Source organism: Ananas comosus, linkage group 13 (assembly GCF_001540865.1).
Source record: "Ananas comosus cultivar F153 linkage group 13, ASM154086v1, whole genome shotgun sequence".
Lineage (NCBI taxonomy): Eukaryota > Viridiplantae > Streptophyta > Magnoliopsida > Poales > Bromeliaceae > Ananas > Ananas comosus.
In genome coordinates this window covers 3,524,574-3,551,197 of record NC_033633.1, presented here as the reverse complement: position 1 = coordinate 3,551,197, position 26,624 = coordinate 3,524,574, and the positions used below count along the sequence as shown (strand labels likewise).

At 36.0% G+C, this 26,624-nt stretch overlaps 2 protein-coding genes across 3 annotated transcripts; one reads left to right on the top strand and one right to left on the bottom strand.

Annotated features, from left to right (window-relative positions):
• On the top strand, positions 2,135–15,307 carry LOC109719432 (SNF1-related protein kinase regulatory subunit beta-1). Of its 2 annotated transcripts, none has more exons than XM_020246115.1 (4): positions 2,135–2,630; positions 13,751–13,929; positions 14,033–14,216; positions 14,569–15,307. In XM_020246115.1, exons 1-4 carry the CDS (start codon positions 2,481–2,483, stop codon positions 14,884–14,886), a joined length of 831 nt encoding a protein of 276 aa, XP_020101704.1. In that variant the 5' UTR covers positions 2,135–2,480; the 3' UTR covers positions 14,887–15,307. The 2 variants fall into 2 exon arrangements, with proteins under 2 accessions (XP_020101704.1, XP_020101705.1); XM_020246116.1 differs by having other exon boundaries at positions 2,143–2,630; positions 14,054–14,216.
• LOC109719811 (metacaspase-9-like) lies at positions 16,239–16,923 on the bottom strand. The gene has a single exon (XM_020246628.1). It carries the CDS (start codon positions 16,889–16,891, stop codon positions 16,565–16,567), a length of 327 nt encoding a protein of 108 aa, XP_020102217.1. The 5' UTR covers positions 16,892–16,923; the 3' UTR covers positions 16,239–16,564.

Here is a 26,624-nt window from a genome sequence, read left to right as displayed (position 1 = left end):
TCGACGATTGACACCGTTGAACATGATCTATCACTTGAAGTGTTTAGAAATCAAATTTCAAATCTTTTCGACATCATTTGCCTAATGATGAAAATGTTTCAAAATTTGTAATTTTAATGGTCGATATGAAGCGTTTTCTCGTTTAACAGGTAATGATATCCAAATCAATTGAATTTTTGTTAGAAAATTCTTTAAACTATTTAAAACAAGATCTATACTCTTGATCTTGATAAAAAGACTCCTATCATCATTTTTTTAAAAATATTTATTTTCAGCCGTTCATTTTTGTGTCTACTCGATGGATAAGAGAACAATATCGAAAATGTATGAAATTTGATTTCTAAACACTTCAACTGGTATAGATCATGTTTAACGGTACCGATCGTCGATTTGGAGGCTCCATCATCGAAAACAAATGAATGACAACGGAGCCCATTTGCTATCGATAGTATTCTAGCTCAACTATATATATATATATATGTTATGTTTACAATAAAAATTATATGTGTTATGTTTTATAAATTAATATTTATAAATTAATATGTTATGTTTTATTAGAAAATATTTATAATATCCTACGGTGTTCTTTTTTTTATATAATAGAACATTTTTATATACTTTTTGATTTTTGATGAATCAAATTTAAATATGTGTTTTAAATTAAAAGTATCAAAATTTAATTTACATTTATTTTAAAAATTTTAATTTTAATTTTGATTCACTGTAATAAAAAAATTAATTGTTAATTCAAATTTGATATCAAAAGTTAAATTTAATTCATAATTTAAACTCAAATTTAAATTTTAATGTAAAATAGATTAATAAAAATGCTATTTTTTTAACAAATTGATCATAACCATTTATTTTTATTTGAGATATTTTTAACAAATTGATTATAATCCTAGGATTAAATTTATAGATGGATAGGAATACTATTTTTTAATAAATTGATTATAACTATTCTTATTTGAGATTTTTTTTAATAAATTGATCATAATCATTTATAGGGAATAATTTTTATATATAGTAAAGATTTAATAGATTGATTATAATCGTTCGTTTTTATTTGAGATATTTTTAACAAATTAATCATAACCATTCGTAGGAAATATTATTTTATTTTTTTTTGGATTCCGTCTGTCATTGTCGGAATTTCTATACGCTTTTATATATAGTATAGATGAGTCCGGCTACTATATTTTTATGAGTACGATCGTCCTCGTACTCATAAGTCGTTTTCGATAATAGAGTTTCTGAATCGGCGATCTATACAGTTAAATATTATCTAGAGCATTTAAAATTTCTAGAAATCAAATTTTATAATTTTTTGACATCATTTACCGTTTTGCATTTTCTCACTTTAGTACTATGTGATTTAAAGTGTATCAATTTAGTAACCCGTAATTTTATTTATTTATTTTTTGTCAGCTCCTCCGTTAACATTTCGTTAAATTATATACAAAAAACTTCATACCCCACCTAGTTTTATCGAATATTCACTTTAGTATCTTTTAATTTTAACTTTGTTACTATTTTAACGAACAAAAATTAATGAATGGAATAATAAAAAAATAAAAATAAAACTGTACTAAATTAATACACTTTAAACTATATAGTACTAAAATAAAAAATAGTTAAAAATGCGAAAGTAGTATTTGAAGTTTTTCATATTTCTTTTCTTACCATGAAAAGGGGAAAAATAAAAATAAAAAAATTCAGGGGCNAAAGTGAAAAAAAAAAAAAAGAAAAGGAAAAGAAACACCGTACACGAGCGGCCGCGGATGGGGCCCACCACATCCAGCCGCGTCATTTTCCACGCGTACAGTGCCACGTCAGCGTCATCCATACTTTTCCTCTAAAACCACGCATTATTTATTATTTATTTATTTATTTATAAAATTGGTCATTGAAAAATTACGCGTGGTGCACAAAACATTTGCGTACACTCGGTGCACGCAATAGTTTCTTCAAACGGGAAACCGTGCTTCTTTTTTTTTCTTTGGAGAGCGTGGAGCTCAGGAAGAGGAAGAAGAAAACAACAATTACAACTCTCTCTCCTCCTCCTCCTCCTCCTCGTCTACACACCTCTCTCTCTCTCTCTCGCTCTCTCCACTGTTTCTCCTCCTCACTCCGCGGTGCTACGCGGTGGCACGCCGCGTAAATAACCCCCAACTCCCGTGGCATTTCCGAAAATACGCCCCCGCCTCCGCCGCGTTCTGACTTCTGAGCTCTGCGGCTCCTTTAGGTCCTTAATCCTTATCCCCTCCGAGTGGCACGGATTCGTAAATAACTGCAACCTCGGTGGCGTTCTCCAACCTCCTCACCCTTTTTAACAACAAAGTCCAACTATTATTACATATTTAAACAAAGCACCCCCCTCCCCTCCTCCATTGTTGCAGAGAGAGAGAGGGACCATTTCGTTTCCCTTTTTGTAACAGAGAGAGAGAGAGAGAGAGAGAGAGAAGAGGAGGGGAAACGCGATGGGAAACGCGTCGACGAAGGATGAGGGCGGCAATGGGGCGGCGCCGCCGCCGCCGCCGCAGCGGAGGAGCGGCGGTGGAACGTCGCCGCCGGCGAGCCCCAGGCCGTCGCCGTCGCCGTCGCCGACGCCGTTCTTGTTCGTTCCGCAGGTACTCGCGCGATCGCTCTCGCTTATTTATATAAGCGAGCTAATTTTTTTTCCCGATTTTTGTGGGTTAATTTGATCGGTTTTGACCTTTCCGCGATCTGCGTTGTGTTCAAAATGTTGCCCTTTTGGTTTGATATGTGTTTAATTGTTCTGTTTCTCTATTCTTGTTGTGTTCTAATGTACTTGAAATAGTTTGTAGCGAAATGTGCAGTGTGATCATGGGGCGATTTCACTAAAATGTGACTGTGGGAGTTTATGATGCCTAAGAACGATTTAAGAAAAACTATCAAATCTCTGTTCATTTGTTTTATGTAAATTTTCTGTTTATTTCTCCGTATTAGGCATAAAATTTTGTTTTCTGTAGGATCTGTGGTTGCTAAGTTTGGTTTAATAGGCATGCTTGGTAAATCAAGAAAAAGTTTTGACTAAGATTTTTGAGATCAAATGCTATGCTTTTCGTAACTAGATTTCACAATGTTTCTATTTAGTGCCTTTTATTTTCAGATATGTGTGATCATGTTTGATATTTCATCGAATGCAATTGCAAGAAGATGCTGCGACGTGTTGTTAAACGCCAATTTTGTTGATTCATGCAGTTGTTCTGCTTTCGCAAGTTACAATTTTCATCGAGTGCTTTTGCTTTTTTACAGAATAGCGTGTTGTGCTGCAGGTTTCATTATATAATGTGGTAACTTGCTAAATTTCTGTGATACCTGCTAATTCTCTAGTTTGGCTTTTCTTATGAAGGAAAGTTCCAACATTGCCAGAGCTCAAATGCGGAACATTTTCTTCTCATGTCTTGTGAACTTGATATAATGTAGATAGCGTCTTTGAATGTTCAGTTGCTTTTGCTATCTAGGAAATTCTGTCAAAAAGCATATTGGTTTTTGAATATTTTATGATCCATGATCGAATTTCTTCTAATTTCGGTTTAGTGTATTGTGTATTATACGAAGTACAGTAAGCAAAGTGAAATGTCAGCTTTTCGGAACAGATGAACTGTCACATTTGTGAGATAAAATGCGGATTACAAGTTCGACACACCACTGGGCATTGATGCCTTAAGAGTTTTATTTCACAGAGTTATCATATTTGACGGTCTCGTTCTTATGTTGCTTCTGTTTTATCCTACACTAATTTGAAACTTTGTATGTTAACATGTTATACTTGATGTGAACTTTGCACTTTCAGTCAACTGGGTTAATTGGGAGGAAATAAAAATAAATTAGCTGTATAAGAGATGCGGAAAGCACATACCTACGAATGAAGTATTTTATCATGAGATGGATTAAGTTAAAACCTACTGTTGAGTGCATGCGATAAAAAATATATGAAGGACTTATTTAAGGTTGCAACATGGTTTATCCTCTTGTACTTTCGGCTCGAAATGGTTGGAATAATTTGTGCTAATGGAAGTTTCTATGAAGCAGTTAAAATCTGCATCATTGTCTGCCAAATGATCAGAATATGTATGATAGCAAGCTTATGAAGATTTTGTTGAAAAAGATTCTTTTTCTTTTAACTTTATATGAATTTTTTTTTTTTTTATGTATAGTGGAAGAAAATAACTGATACAAATATTTACGCCTTTTGCTCTTAACTAATTTGAAGTATGACCTTTATTTCTTCTTCCCACTGAGAAAGATTATATAATTTATTTATTAGCTAATCGATTCAACTTACGAGGATAGTACTTTATGAATAGCCATTTTCTTTCTTTCTGTTTATTGTGTGAATTTTTGGATTAGAAAGAGCTGCTCCTTGATAATAACCATAGAACTGCCATAGATTATACTACGTAAAGAGTTCGACTCTTTTGGCAAAATATTGTCACTTTGCTGTCATTTCGGCTTTTCTATTTCAGTTATGTATTGTGTATAATGATGATATTGCTGCTGAAATAAAAATCAACCTAGATGTAGTTCTTCTTTCTTTTTATTTGTATTTTACAGTTGTGCATCATGAGTGCCATAGTTTTGATCTTTTGACAGTTGACTGGGTCCACTTCATATCTTTGTGGTCCCTAATGTTTTTGCACCCATTTCACAATTAGAGGTAGTACAAGTTAAATGATGCAAGTGTATGTAATTATTGTTTTCCTTTTATGGACCAAACATTAATGAACATTATAACATTTAAGCTCCTATAAAGCCCTACAGTCATGGTATAAGCTAATATCATGATATCAGCTAATACATTGTGATGAAACTTTGCTTAATGATGCAATATCGAATACTTGACGTAAATGGCGTGTTAGTTAGCCACATGATTCAAACCTGGAAATCTTGAAAGCTACAAGGGAGTGATTGGAATGTATCACAACACTCAACGCATTTTGGACTGCTACCAGGGATAATAATTTTCTATATTGCTATGCACCCGGCTGGGAACATGGATTAGAATTGCTTTCCTACAACATCGGACATTATACTGTGAAGAAGTCTTTTTCACTTCCTCCATTATATTTGCTTAAGCTCTCTCTGCTTATGTTATACGTGTTCTAGTTCAACATCATGTCATCAGCCCTTCTAAAACTTTGTTGTTATACAAATCAGCCTTGGCAGTTACACTGATGATTCAAAAGTATATTGAGAAGGAAAATTTGTTCGACTGTCCAGTGATAAAGGGTAATCTTGGAATTGTGTAGATGACTAGTCATTGAAGAAAAAATGAACGGGGAATGTGATGACATAAGAAGAGATGATGTGGTAGGAAGTTGACAAGTTGGGAAAAAAGAAAAAAAGAAAAAAAAACCCTACGCTCATTGCGACACTAGAAGAAAACTAATTTATCAATTAATCTAATGGAATTTTATGCTCCAATCTTACTAATGTAATACCGAGTTATGGATGTAAGTTGTCAACTTCTTTGGTTTCAATGATGGTTTCAGATTACAAGAAGTCTTACTTGTAACAAGGAACTTGTTATTATTGGAACACCTAGATTTATGGTTATAACAGGCATTGATAAATAATCATCCTGTTCCAGTTGGCCTCAACATGATATGAAATCCCATGAGATGTACCAATACTTGGCACAATTTGCATGGACGATGTATGGATGTCCTTTTTGTGTTGGCATGCATAGTTACGTGCACCATCAGCATGGCAGGCTCATGACGACTGTGCCAGTTGGCTTGTCATGGTAATCTTATATTTATTATCTTAACTTGACTTTCCCTACCAATTCATGTCATGTAGTGCATGTTCATCGGCAATTACTGTTATGGATTTTAGTAGTGTTATTTATGCCAGCATCATAGATTCCTTGTATAACACTGATTTTCTTGCCACATGTCAAGGTATGTTGGTTGGGAATTAGCATGATAGCATGCCATGATGCAGGCATGCAAGCAACTAGTCATGGGTGCCACATGCCTATTATGGAGTCTGTTTTGTTTGTCGCATGCTCCGGCATGGAGTTGAATCGAGCTGGATAGCATGACAATGTACACAATAAGGGCCCTTGCTGGATAATTAATTGAGAAAGTGAAAGAGATGTTAAAATTTTTTCACTTGATTTAGTGTCTGTTGTCATGTAACATTGTTTCATGTAAATAGATCTTAAAAATCTTAAAAAACTCACGGTTGGTTGCTTTCTTGACTCCAGTAGGACTGTTTGGATTCCATTTCGGAATTAGCCAATGTTTTGCTAACATTTTTTGAATCGACAATCCTGGGGAAAATGCCATATTGCCATTTATTCTTGATATCACCAACTTGTGTTGCTTCTATGATATTTATTCCTTTTTTCACTTCTTGTTGTTGATTTACAATTCTTGGAGCTCTGAAGATTATAGATCACTATGAGTACGGTCGTGCTGGTTAGGTCTATATTTACTGCATGTATTAGGTATGGCTATATATCTTTTGTTTTTTTTCCCCCTGAAATAGATGTAATATTTGGGTGATGTTTTTTGGTCAATATTTGTTACTATATATTTTCATTTTGCATTATCACCTCTTTTTCTTTGAAGTGAATAGTTTTAGTCTTCCTTTGTTTGATCTGGAGTAGAGGGTGCATTTCTTTTGTCATCATATTTAAGCAAGGTGCTTGAGTATATTCCAAACTCTAATATGATCATAGGGTGTGTTTGGTTCGAAGTCGGAATCGATATCGAAACCAAATGAGAATAAGCTGAAAACGGAATCGAAATGATTCATTACCTCTGTTGGCACCATAAAAATAGTGCCACGTGGTAAGTCAATGTACACCACGAGAAGGGCCCCAAAGCCAAGCATAAAGCGACATGTGGTGCGCCAAGAGACCAAGACCTAGGAAGAGCACACCCAAAACCGGAAATCAATTGGGCGTAGGGCAATTAGGATCGGCCGGGAGTGGTTCGCAGAAGCAGGGACATGGCCGAGGCATACCCCGTAGTGGGGAATAACTGAATAAACAACAGGCGAGATTATAAATAGACATAATATGCCTGCCAAAGGCCCTGAGAACAAGAAGACCACTTTATTTCCTGCACATTTCCGCTTTTAGGAGTAGTTTACTTGTAATCTTTATTTCCCTTGGATTTCTTACTTTTCTAGGAGTAGTTTTAAGTTAGATTTTCTTGCGAGTAAGAGTGACAGTGAGATTCATCATTCTCTAAACACCCTTCATTTTTTGCAATACATATTGGAACTACTCGGCTCATTTCAGCCGAATACACAGAATGGTATTTGAACTCGGCTGATTGGATCCCTCATCAGCCGATCGCTTGATTTAGTCTCGGGCGCAGACTTCGAGGGTCACCTTCAGAAGTCATTCCGCCTCCCTGCTCACTTCTCGAAGCAGGTTGTTGATCGGATCAACGGTCCAGGAATTCGGCTTGCAACAACCTTATTCTGTTTGGTTCATCACCTGAATCGAAATTAGAATGAACCATTCCTATTGTCGGTGCTTGGCTCAGATAGATATAAAAAACGTAATCAAATTAATATGCCAATTTTATCTTTATTAAATATTAGTTTAAATTCAAACTGAAAAATAAATATTAAAAATTTATGTCAACATTTTAAAATGATGTCAAAATTTTAAATATATTTTTAAAAAAAATTAAAATTTGAAATTGAACGGATAATTCAAAATATAAAACTAAATTTCAATTTATTCAAATTCAAACTTAATATTATAATTTAAATTTGAATCCATAAATTTAATTTAAATTTTTAAATAAAATTTGAATAAAACTTAGATTTTAAATTAAATTTTAAATTTAAATTCAAATATATAAATTAGATTCAAAATGCTTGATTGAATTTTAATTTTTAATTTAAGTTCAAATTAAAATTTAAATTTATAAAATATAGTTTTCAAATTTAAACTTATGTTTTAATTAAAAAATAAATATGTTTAATTAAAAAATAAACTTAAAAAAGTTAAATTTGATCCGAACAAATCCATTCCGCCCGGATTTAATTTTCAATCCGGCCTCCTAGGCCGGATTAGTAAAAGGGGTAATTGGAGGGATTCCTATTCACCCGAAAATCGGAATCAGAATGGGAATCCCGCATACCAAATACGGACAAACAGATTCGTCCATTCCGATTCCGATTTCAGAATAAAAAAGGGGCGAATCAAACATGCCCATAGAGTGTTTCACTTGGAAGAATATATTTCAAGTTGCAAAGGTCTCAACATTATTTGACCCGATATTTATCTGATGAATTTATAAAGATAGAACCTGAGGCCTGATAATTAGCTATGTGACTTGGAATTAGGGATGTCAACGAGTCGGATTCGGGACGGATTTTGTCACGCCCCGGGGCCGATTTTAAAAGCCTTTTTAAAATTCATTACCATTTTGAAACAGAGTTGCAGAAGACGTGCCAAATTTTTTTTTTTTTTTTTTCAACCTGGCCCACATGACGTACAGATCCGCCACAAATACAAAGTTCCTCTGTCCACTTGGACAGAGTCTCCTTTATATTTGCACGGCGTACAAACTATACAACAGGATCTCAACCACAATCTACATTTACCAATCAGCAACCAATTCATGATATGCATTTTCATACAGCTAACAATCCTTAGAGATGATGCATGCCTCTAAGCACTCCTTAGGCGTAGAATGATGCAATGCACAGTACAACAATCACCCTATTTAAAAGTGCTCCCCACACGGAAGCTTTTGTTTTTAAAATCTAATTCATTCATACATGAAAATCATTCGAAAATCTTTTGAAAACTGTTTCCCACACGGAAACTCTGTTTTGAAAACCGACTACCTCGAGGGATAGAAAACCACAATGTATAAATCCGTAAAAGTATAAATCGAGAATCAACTATTCATAAAACCAAAACTAAGAATCCACAATCTCATGCATAGTAGGAAAACCAACTCATACAAACATTCAAACATCAGTAATGATCATCTAATCATGCATAACGAAAATCACAACATTCAAACATCTAACTGAACCATTATTTAAATGACTACTAAAGGCGGGAAAGAAATACAACCGGGGTGGCGATCGCTATACCAGACTAGCTAGATCGTCCTCTCGTCGAGCCCAAAATCCAACTCCTCGTCTATGTCACTTGGGGGGAATGGGGGGTGAGAAACCGCAACCATGATTTTCTCAGTGGGTACGACAGAGCCACGAAGGCAAGCCGTAATCACCGGAAACCAAAGGAAATAGATAAACAAATATAGATGCTGATATATGGAAACGAACTACAATAGCTATAACAGATATGAACATGATATGATATAAAAGCAACTACAGTAGTAATAGAAACAGGATAATAACTGAGCAAGAATAAAACTACTACTGTAACCAAAAACTCAACTGATCAGATACCTCAAAGGTGAATAGTCCAAAACCAAACCCAATCTGATACTACTATATTGGTCCGCAGACCTCAAGCGTTGCCTGTCACAGAGCAGACACTGCGAGCTTATTCATGCGTCACCGACGACCTATCCGGATACTTACACCCCTTGTTGGTGGCCAAACCAACCTGGTGTCTAGAATACACAGTGCTGTGACTAAATCATGCTGATATGCTCAAACGAAAATCGGCAAAAAGAGACCGGTGCCTTGGCAGAAGCCAGCTGCAAGGGCGTACCACGTCGAACTACGATCAACCAGATCGGAACACACGACAAAGGAGTCGATGTGTTGCCTGGACCCGAGGTCTACAGAGATACAATATATATGCAACCTGCTCTACATGTCTATCCACAACTATTCAAATGCAATCAACGAGATACGATAAACAAACGATAAACAAAGAGCTGACATGTAGAGACTACGATACTGATATGAAAGAACAGAGGAAGGGTGAAACGATCCCACCGACTACCAGCTCGAAGCACCCACCTGTCACTGTCGCGTCGGAACACTGGGCACGCACAAGTCGACCGGACCTACGAAGATCCAACGGGTCAGTAACCAACCCACTCACCTGAAGTACACTATCTCATAAACCCCTACACAGATCCCCGTATCGGTTTCCCAAAACCGATCATCGTAAATCACCGGAAGTCCCGAAAACCACACCGGGATGCCGTCGGGACCCACTTAGTGTCCCGAAACTCACCGACTCGTGTCACGAGTCACCTGCTGCTCCAGAACACTCCGATTTGGATGTTTTGGCAGCAAACACAAGATAACATCACTACACAATTATCGCCGAATAATTGTACGAATCCGGGTTCCCGAAAGTGTCTATTTCGACACCGGAACCCACCGTCGCTCACCCATTATCACCGAACCCACAATGTGATGATGGTGACCAGCCAACAAGGCTTAGCGACTACTTACAGAGCAACCAAACGACGTCGGAAGAAATCCGAACCGAAACCGCGTTCTTTCGGCGAATTTCGCTGCAAAACGCATCGAAATCGACTCTTCGATTTCTGCAAAAGCTAACGGATCATGGACAATCAGTCCAAAGGTCAAACACACTCACGTGCACTGCCCACAATAGCCACAAGGAGCACAAATGCATAAAAGACCCTCAATTTACATAAAATCCTATTATTTCATGTAAATTGAGCGATCAAGTGGCCCGTTCACGTAAACCGAGGACTCCCAAGGTCCACAGAGACACGTACTGACAGGTCTCGACGTACCGGAGGCCATGCTCATGATCCGGAGCACAACGGCTCGCTGTGGGAAGCGCGGGAGCAACCCGAAGGTTCAACGAACAGCGCGCAACCACGGAAAAACGCACCGAACAGGACTAACTGGACACTGTTGATCCAAAATAAGGTGAGCACCGTGATCAGCACTGACCAGCGGTCACCATGTTCACCTCCGGAGGCATCGGAACAGCCTCGGATCGCCGGCAAAACACGCACAAACACAGAACCACAGCCAAAAAGGCTGAAATGAAGCGAAACGGGGCCTTCCCGACAGAAACCAAGGTGAGCACGATGATCAGCAACTTGCCAGGATCATCGTGCTCCCTTCCGTAGAGATTGGGAAGCCTCGGGAAGCTCGGAACAGTAAAGCACCTAACTAAGCCCTATTTCGGGCTTGGCCAGAGCAAGCTTGCTCCGGCCGGCCTTCGGCGGCACGGCGGCGCGCACGGCGGCCAGGAACGGGTGCGGGGGAGGTGAAGAGTGAGGTGCTTACCTCAGTTGGCGACTGGAAGCGGCGGCGGCAGCTGTGGAACAAACCGAGCCCGCACGGCTAGGGCACGGGTTCCACGGGCAATGGCGCCGGGGCCGGTCGGGGACGGCAGAGGAGGGTCGCCCGAGGTCAGCAGGAGGCGGCACGGATGGCTCCGGGCGGTGGCGGCGCGAGGAAGAAGCCCCAAGGTCTGCTCGACCCGAGCAGACCTGGGCTGCCCCAGGCTGGCCGAGACGGCGACGGCGGCTCGCTTGCGCGGCGGCGACCGGCGAGGAGGGTCGCTGAGGGTACGGGGACGGCGGAGGGAGCGGGCTCAGGCGGCGGCGGCGCGCTGGAGATGTCACACGTTGGCCTCGGCCCGAGTTCGGTCTGGCAGCTGCAGCTGGCAGCAACGGCGCGAGGAGGCGGCGGCGGTCGACGTGGAGGCTCGCCGGAGCACGGGGCGACGCCGGTGAAGGGCCGGGAGGCAACTGCAGCCTCGGCCTGGCTCCAACCCGAGAGAAAGAGAGGGATAGATGGAGAGAGAGATGGAGAGGGAGGAAGAAAGGTGGCTGCCGCGGTGGCTGGCCGGCCGGGGTTCAGTCGGCGGCGGCCGGGGGCGTGCGGCAGGGGCAGGGGAGAGAGAAGGAGGCGGCTGGGGGGGTTAGCTCGGGCTAGGTTTAGGGTTTCCAATGAGCAAACCCTAGAGTGCAAATATATACCATTTGCAGATTTGCAAATAAGTCCACCTAAACTCACAATTTCAAACTGGGTCCCCCACAGTTTGAGTAAAACGCGCGCATACCCCTCCACGTGCGATCTCACGCGAAACGGTACATAAAATGTCGCGATTTTTGCGAAATTACCATTTTGCCATTACCGACCTCTCCTTGATCAATGCGCAATTTCCGCAGATTCGTCCGTCAGATTTGCGAACGGATTGCACCAATGCGATCAGCACGACGGAGACAACAAAGCTACGAATTCGTTTCACCTCGATCGACCACGGATTCACGACAAAATCCAATCTTTCATTCCAATAGAAGGAATAACACATAAATACATATAAAACATGTATTTTTGGATTTTCTCGAAATCCGTGTGTCAAACTCAAAATCCGTCAGCGCCATTAGTTCCAGAACAGCTGAACCGGTCGAAACGAGCTATTCGACTGCTAGGAACGGAGTCCGATACGAGCCAGAAGCCAACTTCCCATCGTAACTTCTCCGGAAAATCGAGTTACTATTCACTTTAAGTGAAACTTGGAAATCGCGTAGAATTTTCGTTTTAACTCGTTTTCGCCCAAAACTTGACGTGTGCTTTTGTAATTAAATTACACACAAAAATATCGTCAACTGAGAGTTTAGCTACACTACAAAAATCTCAGTCCTTACAGATTTTCAAAGACATGAACCCGAACTTGACAACCAAACCCGAAACCCAAAACCCAAATCCGAACCCAAACCCTACAAGTTTTGAAAATCATGTCCAAAATCAAACCAGACCAAAATCTAAAATCCAAACCCCAACCTGAAAGCCCTAACCTGAAATAATTATTTCTCTTCAAAATATATTGTTTTAAAATCTATATATCTAAAATACAAATTCAAATATAATATTAAACATTCATATATTTGATGTAATATTAAATCTATTTGGGTTCAGGTTGGGTTTTTGTTCTGGTTGAGTACGGACAAAATTCATACCAAAACCTGAATCCGTTGGTTTTTTATTTTGTATACTCATATCCGAAACAATATCAATTTAGCATCGGATAAACCTGTCCTATTCGGGTTCGGATTCGGGTAAAATTTCAAGTTTCTATACCCATTAACATCCCTACTTAAATCTTATTATATAATATAATTATATAATATAAATTATTTAAATGTGATATATTATTTATTTTATTAAGTTATCATTTATATATTAATATTTTATTATTTTATTATTTTATTTTATATTAAGTATTATATATATTAAATTATTTTTTCATATATGAGATATATTTTTGTTATTAAAATTATAAGGATATTGCTATTATTATATTTTATTTATTACATATATTATGGATAAATTATGTAAAATAAATTGTTATATAACGTAAATTAAATATACTGATATAAATTAAATTGTTACATAAAATATTATATTATAAATTGTTACATAAAATAATTTTATAAATAATTTTGTATAAAATATACTAATTTAAATTAATTATTTTATTTTTTAAAATATATTTAGACATTGTTCTTGACTTTTTATCCAAATGCTACTAAGGATATCCTCTAGAATATCTTTGAATGCGTCCAAACGTAAGTTTATAGTTGTTCTAGCTTTATACTGAAATATTCTTTGTTCTCGGAAATAACAAAAGTATCCTCCAAAATTTAGTTCTGGAACCAAATGCAGCCTAATTGTCTACTCCGTCTAGTGAAAGAGAAAGCTCATACTGAGTTTAAAGACACATCCACCAGGAGCTGAATCCAAGAATAATAAGATCAGTAAAAGTAAATAGATGCCTATTCTGTTTCCGCATAAAATAACATGGATACTTATGTCGCAGGTTCCAGCAGTTCCATTTCAGAGACCAAATGATGCCTATTCTGTTTCCAATCATCCGTGGATGAACGACTTGGAACCTTCTGATGATCCCACGGAAAAGGGTATTCCGATTTTAATAACATGGAACCATGGAGGGACCGAGATTTCGGTGGAAGGATCGTGGGATAACTGGTCTTCAAGGTACTTGCCCTTTTCTTCGATAAACTATATAATGCAAAATGTACGATGCCACCCATATCTAACTGATTCCTTGGTTTGGATGTTTTGACTTAATATACTGAAGAATCTATACGAGCATTTTCAGGAAGACGCTGGAGAAGTCAGGAAAAGTTCATGCTGTGTTGATGGTCTTGCCGTCCGGAGTCTATCATTACAAGTTCTTCGTTGATGGCGAATTCAAACACAGTCCTGATTTTCCTTGCATTACTGATGAGAGAGGACAATTCTCTAACGTTCTTGATGTCCATGTTAGTAAGATACGAAGATAAACTCTCTTTTAAGTCCCTCAAATTACAACTGATATCTGCGTCAAGTTTTATAAGATTTTGGGCTTGGTATGGTTGGAGAGCTTTACTAAAGTGGTCTTCAAGTAGAATTATTCAAAGCCACTATAGCTTTTTTTATTAACTCTTAAAACTTCTTGTTTCTGAAGATGCAAAAGCTTCAAACTAGATTGGAACCCGAAAGCTCATTTCGAGCTTCCTGTTAGGGCAAAAGATCATACTACGCATACCACTAAATTCTAGAAGCCTCTGGTTTTGCAGATTTCAGAACTCATAGGCATTTGCAACAAAATTACCCTATGTATTCTTTTGTCAGGATTATGTTCCTGAAAATATTGATGGCGTCTCGGAATTTGAGGCACCTCCTTCGCCTTACTCGAGCTACGACCAACTTTACCCCGGGGATGAGGACTTTGCAAAGGAGCCGCCAGCACTCCCGCAGCAACTGCTCGTTACCGTCCTCGGATCGCACGACGATCCTGAAGAGTCTTCTGTAAAGCCGCAGCATGTTGTCCTCAATCACCTCTTCATCGAGAAAGGGTGGACGTCACAATCTCTCCTGGCCCTCGGGCTCACCCACAGGTTCCAATCCAAGTACGTAACCGTCGTCCTCTATAAACCTTTGAAAAGATGAATTAGAACGGAATGTAAAAGACGTCCGCGAAAGTGCAGAAGGGAAATAGCAGCAGCTGCCGACCCAATATATCCCATGTACAGAAGGGTAGTGCAGTTTGCTGGCTCTTTATTTTATGGTTCTTTCCTGCCACTCCTCTTGAAATCCTCTCTCGCTCTTTGTAATATGTCTTAGAGTCCCTTAAGATTAGATTGCATCGGTTGAGCTCTGATCATAATTGTCGATTACCTTTTTAATATTATTTTAGTGTGTAGCGAAGAACTTTCGAGTTGTACATAAGTGCAATGTTAGCAGGTTGATTATTCCAGATAATTTTGTAGCAAAGAGCTGATAGGAGGCTAGCAGTGTACTAAATTGCTTTGTATTTGCACAACAAATTGTAAGCATGCAGTTGGGGCTTGTTTAGTTTGATGTTGTTGCATATACTGAGTGGTTGATTTTTTTTTTTTTTTTTCATTTTTCTCTCAATATAACCCGAGAAGTCGGTGGGCAAACCTGTGTTTTGTGAGCACACAAGCGGGAGGTTCAACTCTCCACATCTTGGAGCTGTTCTAAGGTAACAACCAACTGCACTAAGCAGTGATTACATGGTTGATGTTTTGAGGTTAAATATGCATTGGTCACAACCGCAGGTGCCCTAACTTTTACGCATGCAGTGTGTATTGCGGTAAATATTGCATTTTCAGTTTGGATCCTATAACCTTATGTGTGGAATTGATATTAAAACTTAAAAGCATATCAGATTCATTAAATTTGTTAAATGAATGGTGACAAAATTCAATAAATGCATTTGTCAATATCCAAATCTCGTCTCTGTTAATTGTTAAATAACACTACTACTCTTGGAGGTTACTATTGGGGAGATCACCTCCGCTAGGAAGAAGATGATTATCTGATTTATTTAATAATATGTAACTTAAGTTTTTATAATGCAAGTAATTTTCTGAGTACCCTCTAAAAAGATTTCTCAAATGCTAGCGATGAGGTCAACATTTCATGTGGTGGTTGAAATAAAGAAGGCTACATTGGATAGGCAACATCAACATCAAAATTTTAGGGCATCTTTAAAAACATGCCGCGAAACTCGAGTAAAAAAAAGGCCCTTTATGGGTGTTTCATACGTTTGCAAATGTAATATTCTATATTTTGCAGATCAAACAATGTGTAATATATCAGTATGTCAGTATATCAGCAGTTTTTTAAGGAGCTAGCTGAGTTTGCAAAGTTGTTCATTATATCATCACAAAGTTGGTTTTTTTGGTGTTCAAATTCTACATCCTACAAGCTCCCATATATATAGACAAATCAATTCATATTTATTTGCTGTTCCCCACTTTTGTACATTTCAAATTTTCGTGAAGAATCCACGTTCCAACGTACACTCGCTTTTGATTTAGTCGCTGCAGTAATCTCCCCCTCAAAAGCCCAAGAAGAGCCCATCAACGCCTGCTGCTGCTGCTGCGTCGGCTGCCACAAGAACGGCACGTCGGCGTTCTCGTCGCTGCAGTAGAGGCACGGGTCCTGCGCGAACCCTCCCTCCTTTAAAACCTTTCTCGTCCTCGTAACCAGCTCTCGGTTGCTCATCGCGCTCTCGTCCTCCAGCACGATCCGAATTGCGTTGCTGAACCCTTGTCGTCGTCATCGTTGCTGTCGTCATCGTCGTCGTCGTCTTGTGGGCTCATGTCGGGCTCATGTCGGCGGACGTTTCGTTCGCTTGACAGCCGCTTAGGAGGATCCCCTCGTCGGGACGTAGAGGGTGCGTCGTGATCCCACCGAGTTCAGAGAATAGGGGGCTGATCTCGTGGCCGAAGAGATGGGAGAGGTGGTTGCCGAGGAGGAGGGAGTGGATGCCGGAGAGGGCGGTTAGGTGTTCAAGGACGGATTCATAAGGAATGACCCGCCCGCGGGGGCGGCGGGAAACCGCCCGGTCAGCGACCGTGGACGGCCCGATCTGCTCTTTCTCCTTGTCGATGAGGCCGCTGCTGTGGCGCGAGTCCAAGACCATCGTGAAGCTCGCTCCCGCCGGAAGGCGGTCGACCAGCCTGTTACAAATATTTTATTGAAAAGTTGTGTATTTTATGAAAGGGTGTGTTCTTTTGTAAGGTTGTGTCTTTTAGCTTAGGATCATATTTTTTAGTGAAGGATTGTCTTTTTTCGTGAAGAGTTGCGTCATTTCATAATCCATAAATATAGGGCATGTAATTTGTTGTGTAGAGTTGTGAAGTGTGGATCAAATTGTATTATTCAGTTATGACGTACTGAAGTTTAGTTATACTAATAAAGTTTGTTATTCAAGTATTAAATACTTTTTGTAGTCCATTTATATATTAGCCCACAAACATTTGGTATCAGAGCTAGAATGAAACTCTGTTGAAAAATGGCCACACAACTTCTCCAAACTCGGTGACGAAGCTAGGACTTGATTACGAGGGGGGCCAAAGTACATACAAATTAAAATTTTAGCAATTAATTATAAAATATACCTAATCAAAATTTTGATGAGGAAATATATTGACTAAATTGTTAGTGTAAAAAAAACATTCCCTTTTTTTATTTATATTTACTTGACTTTTAATTATTTTATTTATATTATTTCACTCAAATAATTTTGAAATTTACTAAATCTAATAGTAATTCAGTTAATAATTTAATTTCTTAATTTTTACTAAATACAATTGTGATAATTGATTATTATTAGTTGACTGAGCTATTAACTTTAATATAATCTTTTTAATTAAATAAAAATTTATCTAAAATAATTAAAAATTATGAAAGTATGTACTAAATAACAAAAATTAAAATAAATTTATAGTTGAGAAAGTATTATGTTTGTGCCAAGAACTTTTTTAAAAGATAGGTTATACCTTTGAGATTAAACAAAAATAAATCCCTTAAATTTTTTATATGAAAAGGACTATAATGCAAAATTTGAAAAAGCTGGTGGGGCGGGGGGGGGGGGGGGGCATGGCCCCCCTTAGTCCACACATAGCTCTGCCCCTGTCCAAACTAAAATTCCAAAATTAGTAAAAGATAATTATGAGAATTCGTGCATTCAAATGAAAGCACTTTTCGATTCTCAAGACCTTTGGGAATTAGTTAAAATTGGGATACTAAGAATACACAGAGTAAGAAGAAGCTGCATTAATTATAGCCCGACGAAACGATTTGAAAGATTTAAGAAAAAAGGACAAAAAGACGCTCTTCTACCTTTACCAAGCAGTAGATGAGTCGACGTTTGAGAAAATTGCCGAAACAACTTATAGCAAAGCAGCATGGGATATTCTTGCCATCGTCTTTAAAGGGGATGACAAAGTGAAGCGGATTCATCTACAAAAGCTTCGAGCAGAATTTGAAGCAATCCGAATGAAGGAGTTCGAAAGTGTCACAGACTATATTTCTCGCATTTTGGTAATTACAAACCAAATGAAGCAAAATAGAGAAAAACTCAATGATGAATGAGTTGTAGAAAAGGTTCTTCGTTCCTTCACATCAAAGTTTGAGCATATTGTTGTCGCCATAAAAAAGTCAAAAGATATCAGTACTCTTTCTATCGATCAATTGACAGAATCCCTCCAAGTGTATGAGCAAAGACTACAAAAGGTGTCTGAAGACGAGTCGACTGAGCAGGCTCTCAAGTCAAAATTGAAACTTGATAATAGAAAAGGCAAAAATCATGGTGAAAATAACTATAATAGATATAAGAATCAAAGGAGATATAACAATGACCGACATAATATCAACAACATTGGTCGCAATTCACGACATGTATATGGACCAAAAAGAGGCGGACAAAATAACTATCACCCAAGGTCTTATGGTGGTGCAAGATCAAATATACAATGCTATAATTGTAAAAAATATAGTTACTACAGCAAAGATTGCTGGTATAAGAAGACTGAAGGAGTGAATCACTATATCGACAGTACTATAGAAGATGAAGTTGCAGAAACATCACTATTACTTGCATGTCAAGATGAAGTTAAAGATCCAGAATATGTATGGTTTCTGGATTCCAGTGCTTCAAATCATATGTGTGGAAGGAGAGAACTATTTGTTGAAATGGATGAGAATGTTGATGGCAATGTGAAATTTGGTGATTCATCCAAAGTACCTATTATAGGAAAAGGAAAAATTATGTTTACGTCAAAGAATGGTGAAGAAGAATTCATCTTCGATGTATATTATGTGCCCGAATTAAAGAGCAACATACTAAGTATCGAGCAACTTGTGGAGAAAGGATATATCGTTCTTATAGAAGGCTCTACTCTGACTTTGAAGGATAAGAAAGGCAAAATGATTGCGAATGTGCATATGTCGAAGAATCGAATGTTTCCTATAAACATAAATTTAGAAATTGAAAGGTGCGCTACTACTCTGAATTTAAAGAATAATCAGAATTATGACATTTGAGGTATGAATATTTAAATTATAATAGTTTAAAATTATTATCATCTAAAAGAATGGTACATGGTCTTTCCGTTATCAAACATTCAAATGCAATATGTGAAGGCTGTAAAATTGGAAAACAAACAAGACTTTCTTTTATTAGTAGCAAAATAAAATTTGCAACGAAACCTCTAAATTTAGTGCATACTGATATATGGAGTCCTCTTCCTGAGTTTCATGGAGAAAATAAGTATTTTATTACTTTTATTGATGATTGCACTAGAAAGATATGGATTTACTTTATCAAAGCGAAATCTTTACTTTATCAAAGAAAAATCTGCTGCATTTTCTACTTTCAAAAAGATAAGGCTTTGGTAGAAAGGGAAAGTGGAAACAAAATAAAAATATTGAGATCCGATAGAGGAGGAGAATACACTTCAAATGAATTTAAAAATTATTGCAATAAAGAAGGTATTCAACAGCAATTCACTACAGCATATAGTCCACAGCAGAATGGTATAGTCGAGTGAAAAAATAGAACAATTTTAGATATGACAAGAAGCATGCTTAAAGAAAAAGCTTTGCCTAAGTCATTTTGGGCAGAAGCGGTTGCATGCGCAGTATATTTAATTAATAGAAGTCCAACTAAGAATCTAAAGAATATGACACCGGAAAAAGGTGGAGTGGATATAAACCTGAAGTTAAACATCTCAAGATATTTGGATGCATTGCTTATGCACAAATTCCCGAGGAGAAAAGAACAAAGTTAGATGATCGAGACGAAAAATATATCTTTACTAGTTATAGTGAGCATTCAAAAGCTTACAAACTCTATAATCCAATTACCAATAAAGTGATTATAAGTAGAGATGTTATATTCGACGAAAATGGTACATGGAATTGGAATACAGAAGGAAAAGGAAAAGAATTAATAGATCAGGAAACCGACAATGTGCCAGCTGATAATGACACTCCATCACCAATGACTCCAGCGTTAGCATTACCTGGTCTTTTATCATCCACTCCTTCAAGTTCATCAAGTTCAGTTAGATTAAGAAGACTTGAAGATATATACAATGAAACGGATTTTGTGATATATAAAAGGTACCATTGGTCATGGATTATATTATACAAAGTCAAAAGAATTAAAATTACTTTGGTATACAAATAGTGATTGGGCCAGAGATCAAGATGAAAGAAAGAGCACTACCGGGTACGTTTTCTTTATGGGCTCTACAGCTTTCACATGGAGTTTTAAAAAACAGCAAATTGTCGCCTTATCAACGTGTGAGGCTGAATATGTTGTTGTGGCATCTGGAGTTTGTGAAGCAATATGGTTAAGAAACGTACTATAAGAATTTGGCTATACACAAAATTTCCCTACCTCAATATATATTGATAATAAATCAACTATAGAGTTATCTAAAAATCCAGTGGATGATAATTAATGGCAAGTTGACTTTTTGACCGCCAAACGGATAGTTGGGAGCCCTGCAGTATTTTTGGTTGTATTAACCAATAGGTAAAACAGTTTGACTGGTGTATGTTGACCTCCAGGAGTAGTTAACAATTTTTAAATTAGAAAAGATGTGTCTCTTAAAAAATTAACCAATGGGTAGTTGACCGTTTTTAAAATTTGAAAAGATGTGTCTCTTAAAATTTGAAAGGGTGTGTCATTTATTTTTAGAAATCTTTTCATACCTATAAATAGTGAATGGAGAATTGATGTCTTTTACAAACAAGTCGATATTTAAACATTGAAGAAAAGAGAAATATGGAGAATAAAGTGATAGTGAGAGTGTCCTACAAAAATTTACTTTAAGAATACTGTCAGAAGATGAAAATGCTGCTGTCACAATATCGCACTTATCAAGAAGGACCTATTCACGTTCCAGAGTTGTATTCGTTTGTCAAATTCGGAAATTCCACTTATATGGGTGATGTAAAAAATCAAAGAAGGAAGCGGAACAAGATGTGACACATTTCGCTTTTATGAGTATCACAGGTATGGTTTCTTTTGATCAAAAAAATATTTATTTAGAGAAACTTGCAAAAAATTTGGAAAAAGAAAATATGACATTGAATTTGGAGAATAAATCCCTGGAGAACGCAATCAACGAGTAGGCCTCCAAAATTAGGAGTTTGATTTCAGACAAGATAGTTTTACAGGAAACACTCAAAGATTATGAAGAGGCCCAATCGAAGAAGACGTCGATAGTTTTGTATAAACAACCTTAAGGGGGAATGTTAGTTCGTAAGCTTGTTTATTTATTTAATTTGTTTTATTGAAAAGTTATGTATCTTGTGAAAGAGTGTGTCATTTTGTAAAATTGTGTCTTTTGGCTTAGGGTCATGTCTTTTAGTGAAGGATTGTCTTTTTTCGTGAAGAGTTGCATTGTTTCATGCTCTATAAATAGAGGGCATGTAATTTGTTGTGTAGAGTTGTGAAGTGTGGATCAAAGTATATTAGAGTTGTGAAGTGTGGATCAAATTGTATTATTCAGTTGTAGTGTACTGAAGTTTAGTTATATTATTAAAGTTTGTTATTGTAATGTTAAATACTTTTTGTAGTCCATTTATATATTAGCCCACCAACACCGAAAGTCCACATATGTAAAAACACAAGAATTATAACGACCTAGTCTACTAGCAATAATAACTCGTTGGGCCCAAACACCGGCCCAAAATGCTTAAGCCTAGTTATTATTACTAGTGTCTAAGTCTCTTATATACTCAATTACATTCCCATTTATATCTGATGTGGAATTATTGGGGTGTGACAGAATCACGCACACAGCCCAAGATCACCAGGTGATGTGATACTCGTCTCGCTAGCCTTGTCATTCAGACCCTGACCTAGCCTTGTCAAATAGACTACGGCTTAACCTATCACCTTGTCTTTCAGACCTTGACTCAGCCGAGATTCGCCACACATTTTCGACCGGTGAACTGGCTCTGACATCAAATGTAACGACCCAGTCCACTAACAATAATAACTCGTTGGACCCAAACACCGGCCCAAAGCTTAGTTATTATTACTAGTGTCTAAGTCTCTTATATATCCAATCACATCTCTATTCATATCTAATGTGGGATTATTGGGGTGTGACAAGAATAGCTACTGTGATTGATGACAAGTGATTGTTCTTGTTACGGTGGGTGCATGTTTGGCTTCGCTTCTGCTCAAATCGAGAAAAAAATGGTCAAATCATCTCTTATTAGGTTCTAAAGTATGTGAAAAAAAAAAGAAGCTAATTTGATGTTTCTGTTTCTATAGCTTTAGTGAATCGGGTGATAAAATGCGGTTTAAAGAAGGGTTAATTACACCAATGGTCCATAACCTTTACATTGTTTTTCAATTTGGTTCCCAATCTTTTTTTTTTGCAATCAAGTCCCTAATATTTTGATTTTATTTCAATTAAGTCCCAGCCGTTAGATAGCAGTTAAAATTAACGAAAAATATTACATCAACACCACGTCAGCGCCACGGAGGCGCCATGTCAGCGCCACAGTGGCGCTGTGTCAGCGGATTACAAAAAAATAAGAGGTTGGGGATCAAATTGAAAAACGGTGCAAAGGTTGAGGACCAATGGTGTAATTAACCCATTAAATTTATATATTCAAAAAAAAAATTTAATTTAAGATTTAAATTTTAAATTTAAATTTTGATTTTGAATTCAAATTTAAATTGGAATTTAAATTCCAATTTTGTATTTAATTTTTAATTTTAAATTTTAAATTCAAATTCACATTTGGAATTCTAAATTCTAATTTAATTTTAAACTTCGATTTGAAATTTTAAATTCAAAATGTGAATTTGAATTCGAAGTTTAAATTCAAATTTAGAATTGAAATCAAATTTAAATTCAAATTTCAATTTAAATGCAAATTTAAAATTTAAAATCAATATTTTGAATATGATTTTAAATTTAAATTCATATTTTAAATTTAAATTTCGGTTTCAAAACTTTCATTTTAAATGTAAATTGAAATATCAAAATCAAAATCAAAATTTTAACTTTGAATTCAAAATTTAGATTCAATTAAAAATTTAAATTTAAAATTTGAATTTCAATTCAAAATTTTAATTCAGCTTTAAATTCAAATTCAAAATTCTAATTTCTCGTTAGTTTAAAATTTTAATTTTAATATTATTTTTGAATTTAAATTTAAAATTTTGAATTTTTTTTAGGGACTAAAATGAAAAATGTGTAAAGTTTAGGGACCTAAATTGAAATGCAAAAGGTTGCCACATAGACGTTGGCAAGCCGATTCCGTTAATTTTAACAGTTTTTTTAACGGTTGGGACCTAATTGTAATAAAATCAAGAGATTAGGGACTCAATTGCAAAAAAAAAAGGTTAGAGGCTCAAGTGAAAATTGGTGTGAAGATTGGAAACTACCGCCTTTAAAGAATGGTAAAATGCTATATTATATACTCATGTAGGTTACAAATAATATCACTTTTCTATCTTAATTGTTTAAGTTTGTATTTTTCACAATTTTTTGAACCACTGGTGGCAAAATAAAATTTGTTAAATCATATGGGAGTAAATTGAAGCTTACCCAAATTATTCACCCACCATTAAATTTGGGTCCAAATCATAAAAACTAGTAAAAAACCACGCTTCGCAGCAGATAGATAATATTTCAACTAATTAAAATGTATATAGTTAATAAAATTTTATAAATAAAAAATTATATTTAAAAAAAAGTCTATAAACTAGTCTTATGTATATCATACAAATTAGGTTTTCTTTTTTTTAATTAGTGTTTTCTTACCTTTCAATATTTATAAAGTTGAATTATTTTAATAATTTTATTTAAAGCTTTAATCAAATTTTATAGTCTTGCTGACTATTCTATAAATAATTTTTTTAAAATAAAAAGTTAATATTTAAGGGCTTATTTCCGATTAAAGAATAAGTGAGAGTGTCTTTACCTCGGTAAAAAATTGATCTCAAAAAGAAGAAACTATTATATTTAATGAATTAATTTTAAAATCTCTCCCGAAGGATGTTGAGCATATAGTCTAGGCAGCCGATGCATAGAATGCTTAGGTGCACATATAATTTCAAAAGAGAGAAGAAATCTTTGCTTGCGTATAGTGCGTATTAATTTTTTTATACACCGTCTAGAATATTATATAATTTATAGAGCATTTGGTAATTAATAGTGTAAAATATAATATAATATAATATAATATATATGGTATAAAATATTTAAATAATTTATTATAGTATCATAATTTTATTTTTAATACGGTTTTTAAAGTTGGTTTACGATGCAATGGACACATCGAAATATTTATTAGGCATGTGACAATCCACCATTGGCCGGTGTTTTAAGGGGAAGAGTGGAGGGTTGGGTTTGTTGATGTGACCTAACACTCAAATTATATGTTTTATAGATAATTTATTATAGTATCATAATTTTATTTTTGATACAGTTTTTAGAGTTGGTTTACGATGCAATTGGCACATCGAAAAATTTATTAGGCACGTGACAATCCCCCAGTGGCCGGTGTTTTAAGGGGAGATGTGGCGGGTTGGGTTTGTTGATGTGACCTAACACTCAAATTATATATTTTATAAATTATAGATGATATATGTATATATATATATATATATATATATATATATATATATAATATATATATAGTCCGGCTACTATGCTATTAATAGCACGAAGCACTTGGTGCTACCAAGTTTTCCGCCGTTAGATCTATCCTTTTGATCATTTTCACCTGTTAGATCATACTATTCAACTAACCACCCACTAACCTATGGGGCAACATCATCTTAACCGCACATCTCTTAATCCAATGGCCAAAAACTTGGTAGCACCAAATGCTACCAAGTTTTCCGCCGTTAGATCTATCATTTTGATCATTTTCACCCGTTAGATCATACTATTCAACTAACCACCCACTCAACCCTAGGGGCACACATCATTCTAACCGCACATCTCTTAATCCAATGGCCAAAAACTTGGTAGCACCAAGTACTTCGTGCTATTAATAGCATAGTAGCCTAGTTATATATATATATATATATATATATATATATATATATATATATATAGGCTGGGGCTACTATACTCTCATGAGTATAGACCCCTTTGTACTCATAAATTTTTAATTGTGTATTGATGGGATGTGTGTTAGGATTATGGTGGTCTCCACTTAGAATGATAGTGGTCCCCTAGGGTTGAGTGGGTAGTTAGTTGAATAGTATGATCTAACGGGTAGAAATAATCAATGCAATAAATCTAAGGTCCAAAAACTTATAAGTATAACGGAGCCAATACTCAGCTACTATACTATCTATAGTATCGGAGCTCCGGTACTATAGCCTTGTTTTCGATTTTAGGGTGTTCAAATTAACGACCCACACTATTAAATATAATATGAGGTATATGAAGTTATTAGGAATAAAATTTTAGTTTTTTTCGACATCGTTTACTTAGTAAATAAATTATGTTAAAATGGACGGTGGAAATTGAATAATCTTTCAAATTTGAGCATAGGGCTTTTAAATTCAAGATCAAGAATGTTAACCTTAATCTAGATAGTTTAAAATATTTTCTATCAAAATTTGAAGAAATTTATATTCTTCTACACCGTTAAACTCCAAACTCTCCATAATAGCCATTGAAAATTGATCAATTTTGAAATGATTTGATCATAAAGTAAACCATGTTGAAAAAATATAANGCCCCGTTACTATCGAGAGTATTCTAGCTCAACTATATATATATATATATATATATATATATATATATATATATATATGATATAAAATATTTAAATAATTTATTATAGTATCATAGTTTTATTTTTGATACTTATTTTAAACTTTAAAGATGGTTTACGATATAATGGGCACATCGAAATATTTATTAGGTATGTGGTAATTTTCTAAACCCTAAACCCTTCTATTGGCCGGTGTTTTAAAGGGAGACGTGGCTTCATGAGGGTTGGGTTTGTTGATGTGACTCAACTCTCAAATTATATATTTTATAGATAGATTATAGGTTGGCCGGCCGTACTAATGGGTCGTAAAGCAGGAGTCAATTTTTTATTTTGGTCCTTTTTTTGCATTTTGATCCTTAATCTTTAAAAATTAATGGCCGCTTATTTCTACTCTCTCTCTCTCCTCTTTTTTTTATTTTTTTTTATTTTTTATTTAACTTTGATCTCTAAACTCTTTCTTTATATAGGCACACAGCATATCAAGGCAAATTTTATCATATTTAATATCGTCATCTATATTTACGCTCATCTCGACCTCGCATATAATATCTATTGCCTTTTTTGGAGCCTTTGACATTTTTTGCATTGAGTATAATGTG